Consider the following 22,057-nt stretch of genomic DNA (forward strand, 5'->3'; position numbering starts at 1 on the left):
AAAATCACTAACAAGAGCATTGGTTGTAGACTACTACTATTTGATTGTGTTCCTTGTGCATGTACATGTACTTAGTTCTGCGTGATTTGATTTGTTATTGCCGGAAAGTCTATTGTTACGCAAGTTTGGTTTTGTTGTAAATTCCTCATTTTGGAAAAATCCATCAGTTTGCTTCTAAAGTTAAACGTTAGGTTGTTTAAAAAAACTTTTCTATTTTAGGTATTTCTTTTGGGTTTGAATAGGTTTTGTTATAAAGGATTCATCATGATCATAGTCGGGAAAATAATTTAAAACATACTATGGTAGTTTTTTAGTCGACTGGGATAAACAAAAGTCAGATACATCTTCCAACCAAATCCATTATTTTTCTAAAAAATTTAATAAACAGCATTTTCACAGAGGTTTCAAGCTTTGTGAGTACATTATTATTAAAGAATTTTCTTCCAGTCAAAGTTTTTGTTGTTGATATTATATATTGCTAAAACGTGCAGGCACTGAAAGTTTAAGTTTGAGATCTCTCATTAAGGAGCCCAGTTTTATGGAGCTGCTTAAGCACATTATGCTGACCAGAATGAGGTGGCCAGCCAAATGCCATATCACGTTTACCGGTGTGCATGGTATCATAATAGTTCAGCAATATTTTCCGTTTAAGCATCTCCATGACATTGGGCCCAGGTCATGTTCTTTTGAAAGCTAATATCCATGAGTTAATTCATTCTATTTATAAGTAAACTTATTTTCTAAGCAGCTGTTGGAATTCTTTTTTCTTCCTTTATAATTTACGATGTTGGCATATATATGTAAATGTTTATCATAAACCATAAAGGTCATGTACCCAGGTACCTTCTTATACCCATGACATTATTAAGGAAGCCATTTCATAGCTACCAGTCCAAATATGCTACGCCAAATTCATAGCTTTGTAAGATTGCAATCAAACAGAACAGTCATTTATTAAAAAATTAAAATAATAATACATGAGGGTCACTTAATTCAATACAGAAGGGTAACCTATCATATGCTTGGAGTTACTTTTGCCCTGGTCTTGGCCTTGCTGCATTTTCAAAAGTTTCTCATAGACTTCACAATGAAAGTGCCCTTGGAAAATTAGCTTGCCCCCTCAAAGATAAAATTCCATGCCTAATATCATACATTATTTTCCCCTCTGGTTTATAACTTGATTATTTTTCTGTGCTTTGGATAAGGGCATAATTCTATAATAAATAACATGGTGCTGAACGTAGCTTTCCTTCCTCCATGATTGGACCAACTTTGATGAATTTATTTAACAATATGTTTACATTGGTATTACAAATAGTTAAGCAGCTTTATTATGTACAATGTCAGATTAGCCTTTGCCTTACACACATAGATGATTAATCACTGTGTACAGCGTTCTCTCTAATTGGTGGTCCGCTGGCCAAATGCCAGTTATAACACCGGAGGCAAATCAGTCATTCTTTGAGCACACAAATGTGCAATATAACACTAGCAGCACTTGGGAGTTTTTATTTACTTGCGTGATTGGTCAGTGAACCATTTGGCTGCGAGAAAAGTGAGTGTTTGGCGCAGCCGGAATCCCAAAACCAATGTTTGTCTGTAAAGATAATTATTGGGAATTATACATGTATCTATTGTCAAAACATCATCCAAAGCCAATAGTTAAGTTACTGTATTTAAACAAATTAAGGCTGGCATGGCAGCCGTCCTGTTTTCTGCCTGGAGACTGTGTCAATATTGTACTTGATGTAAAGGGAGCTAAACCAAGACGGCCTCATCATTTTTTACCTATAACTTGCACAATTTCTTTTCTGCAAAAAAGATAATGTGAATGTTATACTGTTCTTAATTTGTATTTTCTTTTGTTAGCGAGTATGTTTACTTTAAAATTCTTTCTTTATACGAGTACCATCTTAATAGGATATTTGTACAATTAACATAAATATATTCTACTAGAAAATTAAGGAAATGTGCGTGTGTGAAGAACTATTGTAATAAAATGCATTTTCAAAGAAAGAACTTGTTTTGTTTCTTTTTATTTCAATGCATGAAGTTTCATAAAGCATTTAAAAAAAAAGCTACAAGATGTCGCACTTTTTTTTTCGGGGGAGGGGAGGGACTTTACTCATTCTCCTGAAAGTTACAGGTTGTATGGGTTCTGACTGGCATCGCCGAACATAGACAGTTTGAAAAAATATGAGAACGCCAATATGACTAGATTGCTTAGTTGGTAGCGCATCTACACATTAAACAAGAGGTCAATGGTTCAAGCTCTGTACAAATAAATTTGTCTTTGCTCAACCCCCAACAAATCAAAAATTCATTGTTTCTCAATGATGTATCAGATTAACTTGCAGACCAAGTGAAATTTGCCCAAACAAAATTTAGAGTAATCAACCACACCAGTTACAATGGCTCCGCTAAGTTACAAAGGCTCCGCTTAGCAAAACAGTTAAGATGGCTCTGCGAAACAAAACATTTACGAAAACTCCGCTGTGATGAATACATCTAAGGTGGTACAGGGAAAACTACAATAACTCCAGGCAAACACTATGGTCAGCTCAAAAGCTTATTTTCATGGCTTATTTTTTTTTTTTAGTTTGAAGCAACTTTTTAGCTCAAGGCCAATCAGGATGATAGGCTTATAAAGACACTCAATAAACTCTCACACAAAAATAAAACCTCATTTCAAATCCTTCATCATTCCTCAACTTTACGAGTACATTACTTCGTTTTATTTTAATTTACATAAATGTATTCAAGTTTCAAGATACATTTCTAACAGACACTAGCATAATGAGAAAACAAAGACATAAACATGCACATGCACGTCAGTACCAATCTTTTTACAATACATCTTACTTAATTTATCTTCTGTACATCATGCCCATGTTTTCTGTACATACATGTAATTACATTATTGTGAAATACATCCAATCTGGAAACATAATTTCATTATCTTAACTAATACTTTCTCTCTTGATGCCAACATTTCATGCAAATATGATGTTAATTTACTAGCCAGCTTGTAGACCACAAAGTACAGTCTCTACCAAGTGTTTTAATTTTTATTTATTTATAAGAAATCGCCTAACATCAAGGCAGATGGCCACTTCAAGGTAAAGGTACACATGATCTAGGCTGTCACCCCAGATCAACTGTCACCAGGGGCACATTGACCCCACTCCTAGGTCTGAAACAGGGTTACCCCCTTCACAGTGTTACTGGAGGCATAGGTATCATCCACTAAGAGCCTGGCTTACAGAGCAGAATGCACTGCCTTCCCAAGCAATTATGGTTAAGTGCCTTGCTTAAAGGCACCAGTGTCAAGACCGGAACTCGAACTCACACTCTTCTGCTGACAACACCAGAGCTTGGGTCCGATGAACTAGGCCACTCGGCCACGACTCTCAGTGGAACCTGGTTTCAAAGCTCAGAAGTTTTTGTTCTTGCTCTTTAAGTTTTGTTTGGACATGAGTGAGAGAAGATGTAGGCAGCCTGCTAACAATCCAATAGTATGGCCCAGTAAAGCACCAATGGCACAAGGTATTGGCCAATCCTGAAAAACAAAAAAATACAAATTTAGAAAAATGTCATCAGACACAAATTTCTTTACAAAGTCATCAAACTCAACTTTTTAATTGAGTAATAATAATTAAATAATTTAATCTTATATTGCGCTTGTATCCACCAATGAGATGATGAAGAGACTTAAACAAAGAGAAATACTTTTAAGACAGGTTTCGAAGATTATGAATTATGAGACCAAGGGTTGACAAGGAACTGCGGCGCATTTGGCAGCCACTGCCAGAAACTTTACTTATTTCACAACCCAAATGAAATTGGCAAACTTGAGCTTGACTATTTTGAAAGCCCAACTTCACATCATTGCAACGTTGCTTTTTCACTTGAAACAAGCATCAACCTATCCTTATTGATAGATGAATGTCATAATATTGTTAAAGACACTGGACACCATTGGTAATTGTCAAAGACCAACACCTTTGGTAATTGTCAAAGACCAGTCTTCTCACTTGGTGTATCTCAACATATGCATAAAATAACAAAACTGTGAAAATTTGAGCTCAATTGGTCGTCGAAGTTGCAAGATAACAATGAAAGAAGAAACACCCTTGTCACACGAAGTTGTGTGCTTTCAGATGCTTGATTTTGAGACCTCAGAATCTAAATCCGAGGTCTCAAAATTAAGTAAGTGGAAAATAACTTCTTTCTCAAACACTACTTTACTTCAGACGGAGTCATTTCTCACAATGTTTTATACTATCAACAGCTCCCTATTACTCGTTACCAAGTAAGGTTTTATGCTAATAATAGTTATTTTGAGTAGTTACCAATAGTGTCCACTGCCTTTAAATCTAAGGACACCCTTTTTAACCTGCATTAAGATAGTACTGACCTGCCAGTCTCTGTCCCAGTCAAGTGGTATCGTGAATGCTCCCATCCAAGCACCAACCAGGCTACAAAAAGCTACATACTGGACGCAGGTTTCAAGGCCAACAAAGGGTCTGGTGAGAAATTGAAATGATGAATATCAAGTGTAAGATATTTGCGAACAATTCTGAGAGCAGAGAAAATGGCATTGGACTGAATACATCACCATCGTTTAAAGAACAGCTTTTTCAAAACCGTGGCTAAAGCTATGCTCCGGGCTTCGTTTGATGCAGGAAACACCATACAGAATGTACACTGCTCCAAAATTGATGCCCGAGCCCAGGTTTGGGAAAAGGCACTGGTTAAAGGCAGTGGACACTATTGGTAATTGTCAAAGACTAGTCCTCACAGTTGGTGTATCTCAACGTATGCATAAAATAACAAACCTGTGAAAATGTGAGCTCAATTGGTCATTGAACTTGCGATATAATAATGAAAGAAAAAAACACCCTTGTCACACGAACTTGTGTGCGTTTAGATGGTTGATTTCGAGACCTCAAGTTCTAAATCTGAGGTCTCGAAATCAAATTCATGGAAAATTACTTCTTTCTCGAAAACTAGGGCACTTCAGAGGGAGCCGTTTCTCACAGGGTTTTATACCATCAACCTCTCCCAATTACTTGTCACCAAGAAAGGTTTTATGCTTATAATTATTTTGAGTAACTACCAATAGTGTCCTCTGCCTTTAAGCACCAGAATCACAACACCAAAGTGCTCATCGAAAAATATAAGACCCATTTTAGTGCACATGCAAATAATGTCCAAGTGCTTTAAACATACAGTAACCCTCCTACTCTTTGAAAGGTAAATACCCTCCACTGCAATAATTCGGACACTGCATATTCTTAGTTCTGTGCACAGTAGTGTTACCATACATGTACATATCCCACAAGTTGAATGGTTTCAACTGGTTGGTTTGGCTGTGACCAAGAGTATGAATGTTAGAGTTACAGCTACCTTCTCTGGATGACAAAGCGGTTCCATGCCTCTCCATTTCCACCCAGCAGGCAAAGACAAGGAAGGGTGCTCAATGTAGACAGTAAAATGGCCAAGTTCGACGTCTCTTCAACAGCTCTAGCAAATACAATAAACACAAGTGTCTCATGAAATAAAAATAGGATATTTAACCTTTTATTGGAACATACAAATATTACTTATTTCTTTAGGAGAATAACACTAGTATCCGCCATTATTATTTAGCTGAATATGATGACATCATACAAAATAACTACAAGTTAATAAGAAAAGCAGTAGGCCTAACTAATAATGGTAAAGTACAAAATTAATACAACAAATGTGGTTTCTTCTTAGGGAAACAAGTATAACAGTATCAGACAGTAATAAGGATCTAGCTCCGCATTCGCAAAATATAAAAATTAATTCAATGTGGTACAAGAGTATACATGACCAATGATATAGACACAGAGAAACAGTACAGTAAAATGTAGCTAGTAAGGGAGACTGTTCAAATAAACAGAGGCTTGAGGCGAACAGCCTTCTTTAAACCAAAATATTAAACAAAGCCAAAATCATAAAATATAAACTGAACAGGAGCGCAGGCAAAATGTTGGTGGTCAAAGGCATGCAAACCCAGCATTAGTTTAGCTGTGGCAAATGACCCACAGTCTTACATCCAACAACCTGGGACCATTTTCATAGAGCTGCTTAAGCACACAAAGCAGCTAAGCAAAACAAATTTAAGTTTACAAGAGCAAGGTCAACAGCCAAACTACCATGTCTCAAGTACAAAATGTGGCTGGTATACTGCCCATTTTTGCTCAGCAGACTATTTTCTGCTTTTAAAGCAGCTCTATGAAATTGGGCCCTGATGATGATAATAACGATAACTCTTCTAATTTAACTGACAATATCAACATAAACCACAAGGGAAACTGACTGGCACGTTAATCCGGAGGTCGTTGGTTCGAATCCCACTCTAGTCAATTCTTTGTTCAACCCCAAAAATCAAATTTAACTGACTGTTTGTTTACTTACTCCTGCACTGCAGCTCCAAAGAGAATAAGAACAATATGAATAATGATGCAACTGAGACTAAACAGAAGAGCGCATTTTATGACTCGAGAAATCTTGCCAATCACCGTCACCCTGTTGCTAGTCTGAATATGAGAAGAAGAAATTTTAAGTTAGACCAAACCTCAGCATTTTGTTTTTGCATTTCAAGCAAAAACATTTCAAGGGAAATTTTCCTCCATGAACAACCATTACACCATGTTAAAGTTGTATGCAGTGAACACTTATGTACTTCACATTTCTAATCTATGTTGTGCATACCCTTTTTAAAAATAACTAATGTAAAATTAAAACACATTTTTTTCTTCAGTCTTCAAAACAGGTATTGAAGACCTGTGATTGCACAATTCTTGTTCATGGAGAAATGGCTGCATGGAAAGATAATTTAGTTGCGATACCTTAGTAACCCTCCATCCTCCAGGTGGTTGCGACTGTCAGGAGGATGGAGGAACATGCTACAGCAACTAGAACTAACTACTAAACTAAATTAGTGCCCCAATAAATTAGTGCCAAAACTCGAGCTGGCTTCCCAACCGTAACACTAACAGTCAAGTTCTGTTGGGACCAGTCCCAACTATATATGGGGCGATTGTCAATTTGGGGTGGAACAGTCGCCATTATAAATATCAATATGAAAAATAGTATTAGTTATTGCAAACTGCTTATCAACCAAAAGAACCTATGGTATAAATGCACAAAAAAATGGTTAGTTGCCTGTATTTCGACCCCACAAAGTCTTTCCCAATGGTTGTGAGAACATGCTCAACAGAAACAGGCATGAGAACATGTTCAACAGAAACAGGCATACTGGTGAAACAAAAGCAGTCAAGTGGAAATAGATGAAAGCAGAAAAGAGAAAGCAGGGGATGAACAAAGAGGAGGGTAACAAAAAGGGAAAAGGGAAGGGCCTGGATTGACCACAAGACGTTGGAAACACAAAGGACAAGTATGATTTGAAACTTAGCTTGGTGGAAGTATAATTAAAGAGAGGTTTCCATTAACACCATGTGAATATCTCTTTTGTCGGGTAGTGTTGGTTCTGAGGTTTTAAACCCCAGGTTCTTTTCAGAACCAATACAACTAAAAAGAGATATTCGCATCCACAAACCACTCTTAGACAGTCTTAGCCTTAACAAAGGAAAGTCATTACTAGGTGAATGAGGCAGGCTACAATTTAACAATGGATTTAACAGACACAGGGGGATATCTCATCTGTGGGGAAAAGGAGAAAAGCAAAGACTGAAGACAAAGGGTCATTATTAATTAGTCATTTCCTTCCTGGATGGTGAAGACACCTTATCCACAGTTTCTCCATACTTGGATGAACGATCTCTCTGTGGTTTCATATAGTGGCTAGTGCCTCAATCTTAACAAAAAAGAAGAGAGCCGTATCACACAAGCCAAAAAAAAAAAAAGATCTGCATTGATGACCCATTCCATATTGAAGTTGGACTAGCTTGAACAAACAAAAGAGTCAAGGTATTATTAAGGAAATGTTTCCGCATGGCGCCACCACTTTTTTATTCGATATGAAATAAAATAGTATCTCATTTCAACTCAATGAGATATCCCTTTTTCTTTTAGTAAAAATGAGTGAAAAAGTGGTGGCGCCATACGGAAAGTTATCCATTATTAATAATAGTCAATTATACAAGACAATATTTTAAAACAATTTCAAACAAACTTCCATTCAAAAATCAGACAGGGCGCATGACAGCGACACTTTCACTTACTCTGTAACCAACCAAATCTGAATCAAATTTCTCCCGAAAAACTATTCCGTACAAAACACACTGGAAAATTCCGTAAACTATTGAGAACGTTCTCATTGAATATAACGCATTTTGTATCAAATTAAATCTACTATCTAGAATCACTAGTATTGCATTTGCCATTAATGTGAATAACAATACAATAACTTGGCCCAAAATAGTGAATTTCAACGAAAAACTAGATCCTCCCGACCTCATCGAGCCATCTATGGACGCTGCCATCTTGGAAACAAATCAACTTTAAACAGAAGAGGGCGCTATTTCGCGCTGTATGCTTGAATCAGTACAACCTCATCGTGGTGTCTTCATTGCAAAAAAAAAAATACTATCAAAATTTGTAGCAATTAGATTTAATGAATGATAGGCGATGATTTTCTGACTCATAACCACTCTAAAAATTAAAGAATATTTTTAACGTACCTTGAGTTCTTCTTAGATTTTGTCCACTTTATGGTTTTCGTTCGACCTTCTTTAATATTTTGTAGGAGAAAATGTACCCCTCCTTAGGGCCTATTAGTCTCATTCGGGCTGCAAAAATTGAGACTGAAAACCAGCTGCTTTAAAGAATATTCTCAGTCATGTATCAACTTTGTTTGTATCCTCAATGATTGTACACCTGCCTCAGATGCCACATAAACCATAAACTGTAGGCGTAAATATTATTAGGTTCCGAGTTATAATCGCATGACATTGATGTCACGACAGCTAAACTCAGTGTTTTGGCACAAAATTCGGACTGAGTCTTAGAGACTGTCCGACGCTTCAACAGTCGCACCTGTTTGGCACAATACTTGTTCATGTGTCATGATAAACTTTGATCGTATGATTTTTCTATTTAATCACTCGATTCTACTGAACGGGAGTTTTCATCCAAGGTTCGTTGGGGGAAGTGGTGGAAGTTATATTCTCCAAATTGTTGTGGATATAATTATAAAGCATGCACAAGACTGCACCAGACGGTTCTCACAAAAAAGTAAAATGGCAAGACCAATCGGTATTCCTTCCAAAAATCACCTTTCATGAATTAATTTTGTCTCATTTATTATGATGCAAACTCGCAACGACTCGTCCCACCGAATACTACAAAATTTCTGCCGTTTAGACATTTCGCATTAGCTGAAAAAGATTGCCATAATATGCCTATATTATAGGCATAAGCCTATACTCCGATTTTTGGCCTTACAGAAAAGTATATGATTTTTGTAACTATTTTTGGAGGTAGCATAAGCAGTTCTGCTATACAGTTGTGAGTGCAATGTTTTCCCAGATTCAACTATTTTCTTTTAAATGTTATTTACATAATGTTTACAGTGGTTACAAAGTGCAATGGGATCCTACCACACTTCGACATTGACCTATAGACTTTGAATATGAGTAACAAGAACAGCTCAATTGACAATGGTGGAAAGAAAAAGACTAATATGGTATGAACAAAATTGATATGTGCCAACAAATATTTGAGTGAAAGCCTTTGCTGTCTGCCCGCAGAAGTCTTCGTTTACCCACCAACAATAGAACCGTGAGTCACAGATGACTGGGCGGTCTCCCCAGGTAGTTTTACTAATTCTCGCTTGACTGAACACAATCACAATGCAACGCACAACACAAGGTAAGTCTTTGTGGCGTAACAATGGGTGGTGTTTGTGTTGAGTTTGAAAAATGCACCTCCGGGCAGTGTGACGTCGAAGTGAAAGGACATAAACAAACCATCATCGCTAGAGAACTTTAATCTAGGGCTATGATTCATGACGGGGCTTCACAGCATGCAGGTATCATAACATATTTCTGTGGTTTACAGGCGAACGGGATCTAAAACTTGTCTGATTCATCTACATGTAAAAAAAGCCAGTTACAAACACTCTGGAATTTCTTTTCTAAGGACAATACTCTGAGTGTATGCGGTGATTGGCGGATGAATACCGATGAATACCGTCCGAAATCCTTCAACGTTTTCTCCTGAAAATCATTCCTCGACTGCTGAGAGAGGAACCGACTTCCGTCATCAGCATCCCATCATGGATTGTCAAGGACCAAGCTTTGAACAGGATATACTGGATACTATAAGTGAATTACCAGAGCATTGTGAGAACACGGGAAGTGTTGTCATTAAGACTGATCATGAAGAGGATACTCCACCTTTAAATCTACACGAAAGTGAGGATACCGAAAGTGACAGTTTGGGAACCAAGTCGGTTTCAACATCTCAGCAGAACTGCTGTGAAATGCCATTACCCAAGTGCAATGAGGAGGAATCCAACTCAACAAAATCTATCCCAGCAACTACTCTTCAGTCATTATCATCTTCATCATCACCATCCCCTTGTCACCATCTTAAATCTGAACAGGAGGATGCTCTTTCAGCCGACGAAGGGATCCAAACTTCTCCACCCTTCGAGAGGGATGACCCATGGGACCATCACGACGATCTTGACGGGGAAACACCTACCACGACGAGGCGGAGACGCTACTCGATGTCCTCGGCCATGGTGCATAGACCGAGACGTCTTGCCGATGGTGATGGGGAAGAAGACGTTATTTTACGGTCACCGAATAAGTCATGGCTCGCCGATGAATTAAAGTCTAGGAGATCGAGATATCGTTAGTATAATTAAAGTGTTTTGAGTGTCGTGATCTTTTTTTTTTTTTTTTTTTTTTTTTTTTTTTTTTTGGGGGGGGGGGTGGCTATTTTAATACAACTGTCATGTTGTGTCATACAATACGATACGCATCTCGATGCCAAGTTCATAACAAAGCGCCTCTTCCGGCAAGCTGGCATATTATTTGTGTGTGTAAATTTACACAGAAAACACCCATTGACATTCAAATTTACATTTCTTATAATAAAAGACACTCAAACATTCTGAGAAGACCTTGGCCCACAAGGAATGTATGTAAAAGCCAAAATATATTGACTTTATAAAGCCAAGTGGTGCACAAGTTTGTTTACACGAGTAGCACTATGTTGATGGCATGGCACAAAACATCATAAAGTTAATTCTTCGATGCCATAATGTTTTATAGCACTTCAGTTTGTGATTATAATATTATGCTTATTGTCCTGCCCTAAAATTTAATACAAATTTGTAAGTAAAGAACAAACATTTCAAAGTACAAAATCAAAGTTCAACATTTTCAATTTATTATATTACTTTGAAGTTGTTTGGTTGAAAATAATGTAAGCTTAAGAAGTGTTGCAGACCCATCAATTTCCATGGCACTTTTTACGATCATTAAATTTTTTACAATTTCCGTGTTATTGATTTCCCCCATTATTGAGAGAGCGTTAAATTTTAGCAACGAGTTTTTGTGTCCACATGGAATTTTCTTTTTTATCGGTAGAGTGTTTGATTTGCTGTTCCATGAAACTTATTTGGTTGTTTCGATGTCGATTAATATCCGTATCAGCAATGACGAGGCTAAGATGGAATAATTATGTTAAGGAGGAAGAGAGTGGAATATCGGTTTCTAAAATTCCTAAATAAACACAAAACACGCTATAAAAAACGCGTTTCATAAAAGATGAAAGACATGAAGCGATCTGGACCGCACTGTGCTTCATGTTTGTAAAAGTTTAAGTTTAGGGCCCATCCCTTCTATCGACTTTTAAGTTTTAAGGGAACACAGAGTTTAGCTTTTCATATTTGGAAAGGATTTATCAGACAAACTTTCGCAAACTGATTATTATAAATAATGTACAACCTATGAGGCAGAACGAACTTTGTACGTGTAGTTTGTTGATCGTGAACTGAATATCAAAATAAACGAAATATTTGTGAACAAGATAATTGGCACTTGTAGGCTATTTTACACAAAGAGTTCAAGAATTGGGCCTACAGCCCGTCTTTTTTTCTGCAATATTGATACTGTGTATAGTCGAAAATAAAGTCTTGTGATTTTATTTGAAAAGATTACGAACAAATAAATAATAATAATAATAATATATCACTGTCAGTAAGGATTCCTTAATTAACGTGCCATATTGAAATAATGGGGCCTATACAACCCGTCCCTTTATCTGCAATACCGTGTATAGTCGAAAATAAAGTCAGGTGATTTTATATTTTTTTTACGCAAAGAAAAATATATAAAAATAATATGTCACTGTCAGTCTAGAATCAAGGTAAAGTTTGAGTCACACAACCCATTTTATCCTCCCTTGTTATTTCAAGAGTCCATTGAATTACATCTGTAGGTTGTTGTACGAGATAAAGGCAACGGTGTTCTGAGTCATTTCAGGGCACTTCCTGAGTATTCCACCCGTCAAAATCTTACCCTGATCCCCATCTTGACGGTAATTTCAAGGGGCGTGTGACACAAGAAAGTGTACTTCTATTTTGTATGACAATTCAATAACAATACATCCAGTTGGCCAGAAACTACACCCCTGAGAAATTCCAGGGATTTTGATTGGAGCAATAGTCATCGAGCTATTTTTAACCAGCGTGTGAAGTTTAGCTGGTTATAGGCAGCAGGTTGCCCCTTTCATGGAATAAACACATCAGTCAGTTAATTAATACGCCATTTAGAAATCAACATTATTTACAAAAGTGGGACGGAACCTGTACTGGCCTTTTGGCGTTTTAATAATGTCCAATAGTGAAAAGCTATGATGTGTTAAGTCGATTTATGAGAGCAAAAATATACCCTCTATTCAGAAAATAAATAGCCCTGTTCTACTCAACATTTACAACAAATTGGTATGGCCAGTGTCAACCACCAGCCACGTCAAAGTTTGGCTACCATTAGACTTTCGGCTGCTGCTAAGGTTTGCATTGGATAATATTAGTTTATAGGCTAATTGCCGTAAATTGCAATAAAGATCATTCTTTATTTCGTCCTCATGACATTTTTCTCAGGCTTCTCTTTATGTTTTGTACCGCTCGTTTCCGAATAGTGCTGTAAATTCATTTGCGTCTCGGGAAAATAACTTGCATTTTTGTTTTTTCGTCTCCCTATTTCTACAGGTCCGAAAAGTTGTTCCCTGCCCCATGTGGAGTGGTTGAAGCAGAGGACCGAGACAGCTCTGGACCGCAGTGCCGAGATGCAGCGCCGTACGGCAGAACTCCTACGGAGCGCCAAGGCCGTGCGAGAGCAAGACGTGTGATGTGGTCAAGACAACCAGTCATCAGCCACTGGGTCGCCAAACACAATTAATAGCAACCGTATAAACTTCAAAATAGTAAAAATGAAGAAGAAAAAACGATAACAACTTCGACACCAAAATAGTATTCTGGTTAAGACTTTCAATTGCAGTCTTTTCATTTTAAAACAAAGTCTTTGTCGGAATTTAAATGGCCGTACTTTTGAGTTAGTGTCAATTTCAACCATTGGAGAAAGTGTTCATTTAGTTGGCCCTCTACCTTTATTTTACATATAAAAAGTTCAGTTTATATTTCCATTTTTTGGGGGCCATTCAAAGCTATACTTGCTGTCAGTTTCACTCGTTCGATTTCATAATTTTTCGTCACTCTTGTCTGTATGAAACTTCTGAAGTGTCTGAAGTGTCCAAAAATATAATTTATTCGCATGATCATAAAGACGGAGGCTATAAATAAATAGTTATGGACAACTTAATTTTTTTGAAAAATATTTCAACCATTGATGCAAACTATTAATCTTTAGGCCTGCCCACAAGTCCAACCTCCATTGCCGAAGTCTGTGCTTCGAAATAAAACGATTGATCGATTGACAGGGCACTCACATCTCAGTGTTCACCCGATTTTAGAAAACGGATAAAGCAATATTGAGATAATTGTGTAAATTTGTAATAACATTTTACCTGTAAATAAATCAAGTGCACAATATTAAAACTTTATTTTGTGTCAACAAGTGATTTGTGTCTCGTTTGCTTTGCTCTAGTCGGTTTCTTGTTTATTTATTAATGTTAATTCTCAAGATTAAATAGGCTAAGAATAGGGGCGAGCTGTGTACACAGTCGTCAAAGCATTTGGAAAACTATGAATAAGCCTATCATTTAAGTGGACATGGGTGAACATTTTTGGGTAGTGACGCAGTGATTGAAAATTCCAATACACAAGCTCACCGGCGGTCCGTGTACCTCCATGGTTCCAATGGTTCTACCGGGTGAAAGGCAGGGGCAGAAACCACTGATGCTACCTGTGTGACTGTTGTTGGACTTTTTTTTTTGGGGGGGGGGTAGTGACATGCAATTATGTCTTCTGTGCAATACTATCCGGAGGACATTATTGCATATGCAATAATGTCCGCCGGACGGTTTTGCAAATGCCATTGTGTCTGCCCGGACGCTGCTGCATAATGCAATTGTATCCACCCAGACACATTTGCATATGCAGTTGTGTCCGCCCCTGTGCAAAACCGCCCTTGCAGTAAATTAAACGCCCTTGGTCGACGGAACACGTTCGCCATTTTTTTTACAAGCTAAGTGCATGTCATGAATGACATGGGAAATGTACGGCCGTTGGGTATTCCTGCAATCATAAAACACGTGAATATTCATGCTGTATTTTATACGTAGGTTCAGTGCATGCACGCTCGCTTACGCGCGCACATACATGTACAGTCATGTACATGTCCACCGGACGGTTTTTGCATAGCCCCGGACACGATTGCATATGCAAAAGTGTCCGGAGCGGACAGTATTGCATGGCGGACACAATTGCATCTGACAGGGGCACCATGAGCATAACAAGAAGCATTAATGAGGTAGCCGGCTGACATGCTGATTGCCTTTTCATGCGGTTTTATCGAGTAATCCACGAAAGATGAGTCAACTCCAAAAACACGTACTTTTAAAATTCTTGCTGTCAGAAAGTCTCCGCAACAGGACAGTTTTCGTTATAGCGCCCTCTCTTGAATCAAAATCTCCAATGTTTCCATGATCATACCAATCGCCATTTTACAAGTCCAAATCCAAACTAATCACGTAAATTCCTCAAATAATTCCTAAATATCCAGGTTAATCCAATCATCGAATCACTTTTATTAATCACCAAAGTCCCGTGCGTACATCCTAATCGTGAGTACTGTTTTAATTATTACAAAGGGTGATTTTAAGGGAAGTTGGTTTTCCATGTAATTCACGTTTCGATTTGTTTACATCCACATTGTTACAATGCATATAAATGTACATGTAGGCCCATATCATAGCGTATAATGTATAACGATGATTACTGTTACCAGCCCAATATGTATAATTGATTGGGGTTAATTTCTGCTTTCTCTATAGAACCACGGGTATATGATCACCAATAAATCAAAGTTCAAGTACACCTTCTTTTCATGGTCCTTCGAGCCCGTATTTGAACCAGCGACCTACGGCTATGGCTACGAATGAAATGGAGACCGAGAACATTAACCAGACAACCCCTCTCGATGATACCCATGCAGTTACCATTGGCGGTGTTACTATTCCAGTTGCAAGTCCAGCTACCAGTACACATCCAGTCCCAGTTACTGTCACCATCGTCGAGACCTCACCTTCCTCTACCGGGGTTTGCAGCACAGCTACAGCTGCAGCAGTTGGACTACAGACAAGTGCTGTTACCGTCCAATCCCGTTCTCGGTCCTCTCGTGACAGACGTATGCCGGCCCACTTTCAGGACTTTGTTATTGACCACCATCCTTCAACTTCCGGCAGAACAGATGAGCATAGCGTTGTAACCACACAAACATCTCGTTCACGGAGGAGTTCTCACTCATCGAACTCACTCTACAGCGGACAGTCCCGTCACAGTAAATCTTCCTTCAAGTCAATACTGAGTGACTCCCAATCAGCGAAACTCAAACAGCAACGCAAACAGGCTGAACTGGAAGAGATGAAACGCCAGATTGAGGAAGATCAATCAGCAGATGAAGAGTTACAAAGGCTAGACGATGAGGCATATGCCGCACGGATACACGCAGACGAAGAAGCCCTTGCGGCTCGTAGACGTGCCGAAGAAATTGAGCGAAATGCTTTTCGTCAGCGCGAGTCTCTGAACACACGACTATCAAGACAAAGAAGATTGCGAGAAGTGGAACAACAGCTAAATGAAGCACGACTGATCACAGCCATGGTCAACAGTGATCCAGAACCAGAGATAGAGAAACAGCATCAAACTGTGACCCCATCTTCCATCAACCAAACAACATTGTCTGACTCACCAACCCAGGGTCAAACAATCACAGTCAGTGCTGAGAATAGTCACATAGCCAACTTGAGTGATGTCCCTACATACAGCAATACTGCAGCTCATAAGCACAAAGCTGAAGTACACGTAGTTGATGTCACCACTCCGGCTGTTTATTCTCCATCTAAAGTAACACCACCATCCATGCAGCCGGCAGTTACCAATCCGTACCCTATGACTGCACCAACACAGTCGGTTGGTTGGGCACCACCTTTTCCAAACCCCTTCGCACAACCGTACCCGGCTCCATCACATCCAATGGGGCCAGCTCCAGCACAAATGATGATGCCGAACTCCACGGAGATGCTGATTGCCTCTTCATATGGCATACCAAGGCCAGTACTACCTACCTTCAGCAGTGGAAAGGAGAAAGACTTTGCCCTCCTAAAAATGGCACTCGATAACCTGATCGACGTTCATCCCCACTTAACCGAGCCGTACAAGTACCAGGTTTTGCTGGGTAAACTCAGCGGGAACATCAAGAGGTTAGCCGAAGCTTTCATCCATGAAGCCAAGCCATACACTGCAGCTCTGCAAGCCTTGAAAGAAAGGTACGGTCAACCACGGCAGTTGATACAGAGTGAAATCAACTCCATCCTGAGTATGCCCCCTGTGAAGTACAACGACAATGACGCCTTTGAGAACTTTTCCCTCTCCGTGCATTCATTGGTAGGGATGCTTAAATCTCTGGAGGGAGAGAATGGCTATGAATTAAAGTGCGGTTCTCATGTCGACCGACTCCTAAGCAAACTTCCATCAAGCTACAGAGATAGATTTGTGGAGCACTGCATTAGTAGAGACATAATTAAGGTAGACTCCAACAACACCTATACCCTACTCCACTTTGCAAACTGGTTGCAAACGAAGTCCCGAGCGAGGCGAATTGTCAGTCAGGCTACTGCTATCCAGAAGAGTGACAACCCTTCTACTGATAAGAAGGATAAACACTTTCAGAAGAGGAATGCTCCTGCAACAGCAGTATTCGTCACAAACGAAACACCAACGATGCCCCCATCGACGAACACCACTTACTCTGGACAGAAGGGCCCAAACAGACCCAAAGCCTACTGTCCCAAGTGTAACGAGACAACACACTACCTCAACAGCTGTACAGAGTTTAAACAGTTGACAACCGAACAGATCATTAACTGGATCAAGGAAAAGAATAGGTGCTGGAGGTGTGGGCGTTCCCACAAGCCAGAAAACTGCACCCTGAAGAAACCTTGTAACACCTGCAAAGAACAGCACCTGACTGCCCTCCATGCTGCCATCCAGAGCGGAGCTAGTAAGGTTTACGTCACAGAAGCAGTAACGCAAGCCCTCTTCATCGACCAACCCTCCCGACCACATCATATTATGCTAAAGGTGGTAAAAGTTCTGCTTCACGGACCAGGAGGGATGATAGAGACCTATGCCATCCTTGACGACGGTTCAATGCGAACCATGATCCTGATGCCAGCTGTTCAAGCGTTGAAGCTTTCTGGGGTAGAAGACAACATACTCCTGGCTACAGTGCGCAGTGAGCCATTCCTATGTGCAGGAAAATCAGTTAACCTGCAAGTGTCACCCAGGGACAACTCTGACGTCAGATATCCTATCAATGGTGCCTTTGCTGCCAACAACTTGTGCCTCTCTGAGTACTCGTATCCTGTTGAAGCCCTCAAGAAACGATGGTCACACCTTCGTCAGATACCCTTGCCTCCGATCAATAAGGCTTGCCCACTAATCCTGATTGGTTCAGACTATGCTGACCTCATTCACCCGATACAACCAGTTCGATTTGGCCCCAGAGGAGCACCATTAGCTGTATGCACAAAACTTGGTTGGTCTCTACAGGGTCCAGCCAATCTCCTTCAAAGCCAATCAGAAGAGCAACAGTGCTTATTCACGACAACCCTTCAGCCAACCACAGATCTGCTTAAAAATGTTGAACGACTCTGGCAAGCAGACATCCTACCCTACTCTGAAAAGCAAGTCACTCGCTCGAAACAAGATAAGCAAGCCATAGCGACACTTGAAGAGAAAACCATCAGAATAGAGATTGACGGAGTTCAGCGCTACGCCACTCCTCTACTTCGCACCAAAGACGACAACAAATTCAGAGCTACTAAGGAAGCCGTCATGCAAAACCTGAAGCGGAACGAAAGACGCCTCCAAAAACACCCAGATAAAGCTGAAATTCACAACAAGCTTATCCAAACCCTTGTCGACACAGGCTTTGTGAAAATCATCAGCAACGAAGAAGCTCTGAAAACTGAAGAGTCCTGGTATATTCCGCACCACGTAGTTGAGCACAATGGAAAACACCGCTTGGTATTCAACTGCTCTTACGAGTATGAAGGCAAGATCCTCAACAATCACCTACTACCAGGGCCAACACAAGGTGCTTCACTGCTCGGCGTATTCCTGCGATTCCGCCAACACCCTGTTGCCATATCTGGGGATATTCAGGCAATGTTCCATCAAGTGAGACTACTCCCTGAAGACAAACCTCTCCTTCGATTTGTATGGCGTAAGATGAACCGAGACGTTGAGCCAGATATCTACGAATGGCAAGTTTTACCATTTGGCACCACGTGCAGCCCATGCTGTGCCACATTTGCACTACGCAAACACGTCAGCGATGACAAGGATGTCTGCAGTGCAGTTGACCAGGCATTCTACGTCGACAATTGCCTTGACAGTAAACCTACCATATCCGAAGCAAAGGAGCTCGTTATGAAGATGCGAAAGCTACTCTCAACTGGTGGTTTCAACATCAGACAATGGGCCAGCAACATCCCTTCAGTAGTTGATGAACTTCCATCTAATGCCAGATCTGAAGGCTACGAGCTCTGGTTAGCCTTTGGTCAGAACGACTTGTCCGAAGGCACCCTTGGACTTCGATGGCAATGTTCAACAGACGAACTCAGTTATAAACACAGATCAACTGAGTACTCGACGCTCAACCTACGAACTATCTACAAGATTCTTGCTAGCCAGTATGATCCAATTGGCTACATTTCTCCCTTCACAGCACGTGCTAAGGTGCTAGTGCAAGACCTTTGGAAGACAAAACGAGACTGGGACGACCCTCTGGAACCAGGAAAGATCCGTGATCAGTGGCTCACTTGGGAGGAGGAGCTCTCCGACCTTCCTCTGGTTAAACTGCCGAGATGTTACACCCCGCCTGATGTCAACACAGTGACTTCCAATAGAGAACTACATGTTTTCTGTGACGCATCTGAACGAGTATACGGATCAGTTGCCTACCTCCGCACTGAAGATGACAAGGGGAACGTCAGCGTCAGTTTTCTCATGTCTCGATCCAGAGTGGCACCGAAAAGACAACTATCGATGCCACGACTCGAGTTATCAGCAGCTCTCACCGGTGCACAACTAGCCGATCTCCTTCGTAAGGAACTTACCCTAGAGATCAACAAGGTCACCCTATGGAGCGATTCGACCACGGTCCTGCAGTGGTTGAAGTCAGAATCATGCCGATATAAGGTCTTCGTTGGTACTCGTGTCACCGAAATACAGACCCTTACAGATGTGCAGGACTGGCGCTATGTGGACACCCAGAACAACCCTGCCGATGACATTACCAGGGGTAAGTCACTCAAAGAACTGAGTGAAGAATCCCGATGGAAGACAGGCCCACTCTATCTTCGTCAACCTCCGTCTCAGTGGCCGAAAAGTCCAATCACTGACCCTACAGAGGATGCAACAGAGCTGAAAAAAGCAACCTTCTGTGGTAAGACTGCCATTGTAGAAAACCCATTGCAGCCCGATCTCCATCAGTACAACAGCTGGGACGCTCTGGTAGAGGCTTTCAAACTATCCCTTCACGGGGTGGCCAAACCTGGAGATGACACAGCACAGTTGCGGGAGGACATCGAAAATCTTCTGTACCAAAAATGTCAACTCGAAAGCTTCCCTGAAGAGCTGTCTGCCTTAAAGGCCAAACGAGGAATACCGTCCGGGAGCAAGCTCTCACAGTTGGACCCAGCCTATGACGAAACCGCAAAGCTCATCAGAGTTGGAGGACGACTACGTAGGGCAGAAATCCTCTCCGATGCTGTTAAATACCCAATCGTCCTTGATCCTCAACACCACATCACCAAGCTGATAATACGTGACTATGACGAGAAGCTTCTTCACTATGGTCCAGAACGTATTCTAGCTGAATTAAGACGCAAGTTTTGGATACTCCGGGGAAGGGAGGCAATTCGTCGTCATCAGCATCAATGCTTTGAATGCCGCAAATGGCGCGCAAAACCCGAAGTACCAAAGATGGGTGATCTTCCTCCGTCCCGTCTCCGTCTATTTAAGCCAGCCTTCTACTCTACCGGTGTTGACTGTTTCGGTCCGATGCATGTCAAGATTGGTCGCCGCTCCGAGAAAAGGTGGGGGGTGATCTTCAAGTGTATGACGACCAGAGCTATTCATATAGATCTCTTAGAAGGCCTGGACACCGATGCCTTCTTGATGTCCTTTCGGCGCTTCATTTCCAGACGAGGGAAGCCCTATGAGTTGCTATCTGATTGCGGAACCAATTTCAAGGGAGCTGAAACTGAATTACAGGAAGCATTCCATGCCATGAAACCTGACCTTGCAGCACAACTAGGCGACCAGAAAGTGAGATTCAAGTTTAATCCACCCAGTGCACCTCACTTCGGCGGAGTGTGGGAGCGAGAGATCAAGAGCATTAAAGACGGTCTCAAGGTTGTAATCAAGGACCAATCAGTCACCGAAGCCGTACTCCGCACCGTCCTGATAGAAATTGAAGGCATCCTCAATTCCAAGCCATTGGGCTACATCTCATCTGATGTTGCAGACATCAATCCCATAACTCCGAATATCCTACTGATGGGACGCCATGACCAGTCACTTCCGCAAGTAGTATACCCTGTCGACGAGCTGATAGGACGACGCCGATGGCGCCACAGCCAAGTACTAGCGGACCAGTTCTGGTCACATTTCCTGAAATACTACCTGCCAAGCCTCCAACTTCGCCCAAAATGGCAAAAGGACTGCCGTAACCTCACCTGTGGCGATGTTGTCATGATTGCCGACCCTCAGCAGCCTAGAGCTCATTGGCTAGTTGGTAGAGTCATCGAGACACTTCCTGGAGTTGATGATCGCATCCGAGCAGCCAGAGTTAAAGTCGCTGATCGCGAATACACCAGACCCGTTGCGCGTCTGATACGCCTACCTGAGATCACCGATAGTGAAGACCCCTAGAGTTGGACACCTATCGTGGACTTTTGAAGACTTTCTCTGTTTGATAAAATTTAGAGCCTAAATTTGGGGTGGCTGTCAGAAAGTCTCCGCAACAGGACAGTTTTCGTTATAGCGCCCTCTCTTGAATCAAAATCTCCAATGTTTCCATGATCATACCAATCGCCATTTTACAAGTCCAAATCCAAACTAATCACGTAAATTCCTCAAATAATTCCTAAATATCCAGGTTAATCCAATCATCGAATCACTTTTATTAATCACCAAAGTCCCGTGCGTACATCCTAATCGTGAGTACTGTTTTAATTATTACAAAGGGTGATTTTAAGGGAAGTTGGTTTTCCATGTAATTCACGTTTCGATTTGTTTACATCCACATTGTTACAATGCATATAAATGTACATGTAGGCCCATATCATAGCGTATAAT

At 40.7% G+C, this 22,057-nt stretch overlaps 3 protein-coding genes across 3 annotated transcripts; 2 read left to right on the forward strand and 1 right to left on the reverse strand.

Moving 5' to 3' along the window:
- Nucleotides 1-3,333: 3,333 nt before the first annotated feature.
- Nucleotides 3,334-8,477, reverse strand: LOC117297696 (phosphatidylinositol-glycan biosynthesis class F protein-like). Its single transcript, XM_033780846.1, has 5 exons — nucleotides 8,217-8,477; nucleotides 6,448-6,569; nucleotides 5,410-5,526; nucleotides 4,418-4,526; nucleotides 3,334-3,559 (listed from the first exon to the last, which is right to left on the reverse strand). The coding sequence occupies exons 1-5, from the start codon at nucleotides 8,475-8,477 to the stop codon at nucleotides 3,434-3,436; spliced, it is 735 nt and encodes a 244-aa protein (XP_033636737.1). The 3' UTR covers nucleotides 3,334-3,433.
- Nucleotides 8,478-9,933: 1,456 nt separating this feature from the next.
- Nucleotides 9,934-14,071, forward strand: LOC117293523. Its single transcript, XM_033775874.1, has 2 exons — nucleotides 9,934-10,853; nucleotides 13,220-14,071. Exons 1-2 carry the CDS (start codon nucleotides 10,178-10,180, stop codon nucleotides 13,357-13,359), a joined length of 816 nt encoding a protein of 271 aa, XP_033631765.1. The 5' UTR covers nucleotides 9,934-10,177; the 3' UTR covers nucleotides 13,360-14,071.
- A 971-nt stretch (nucleotides 14,072-15,042) lies between these two features.
- On the forward strand, nucleotides 15,043-21,631 carry LOC117298338. Its single transcript, XM_033781542.1, has 2 exons — nucleotides 15,043-15,252; nucleotides 15,463-21,631. Exon 2 carries the CDS (start codon nucleotides 15,557-15,559, stop codon nucleotides 21,629-21,631), a length of 6,075 nt encoding a protein of 2,024 aa, XP_033637433.1. The 5' UTR covers nucleotides 15,043-15,252; nucleotides 15,463-15,556.
- The last annotated feature ends 426 nt before the right edge of the window (nucleotides 21,632-22,057 follow it).

The sequence above is a fragment of the Asterias rubens genome, chromosome 1 (assembly GCF_902459465.1).
Source record: "Asterias rubens chromosome 1, eAstRub1.3, whole genome shotgun sequence".
Taxonomy (NCBI): Eukaryota; Metazoa; Echinodermata; class Asteroidea; order Forcipulatida; family Asteriidae; genus Asterias; species Asterias rubens.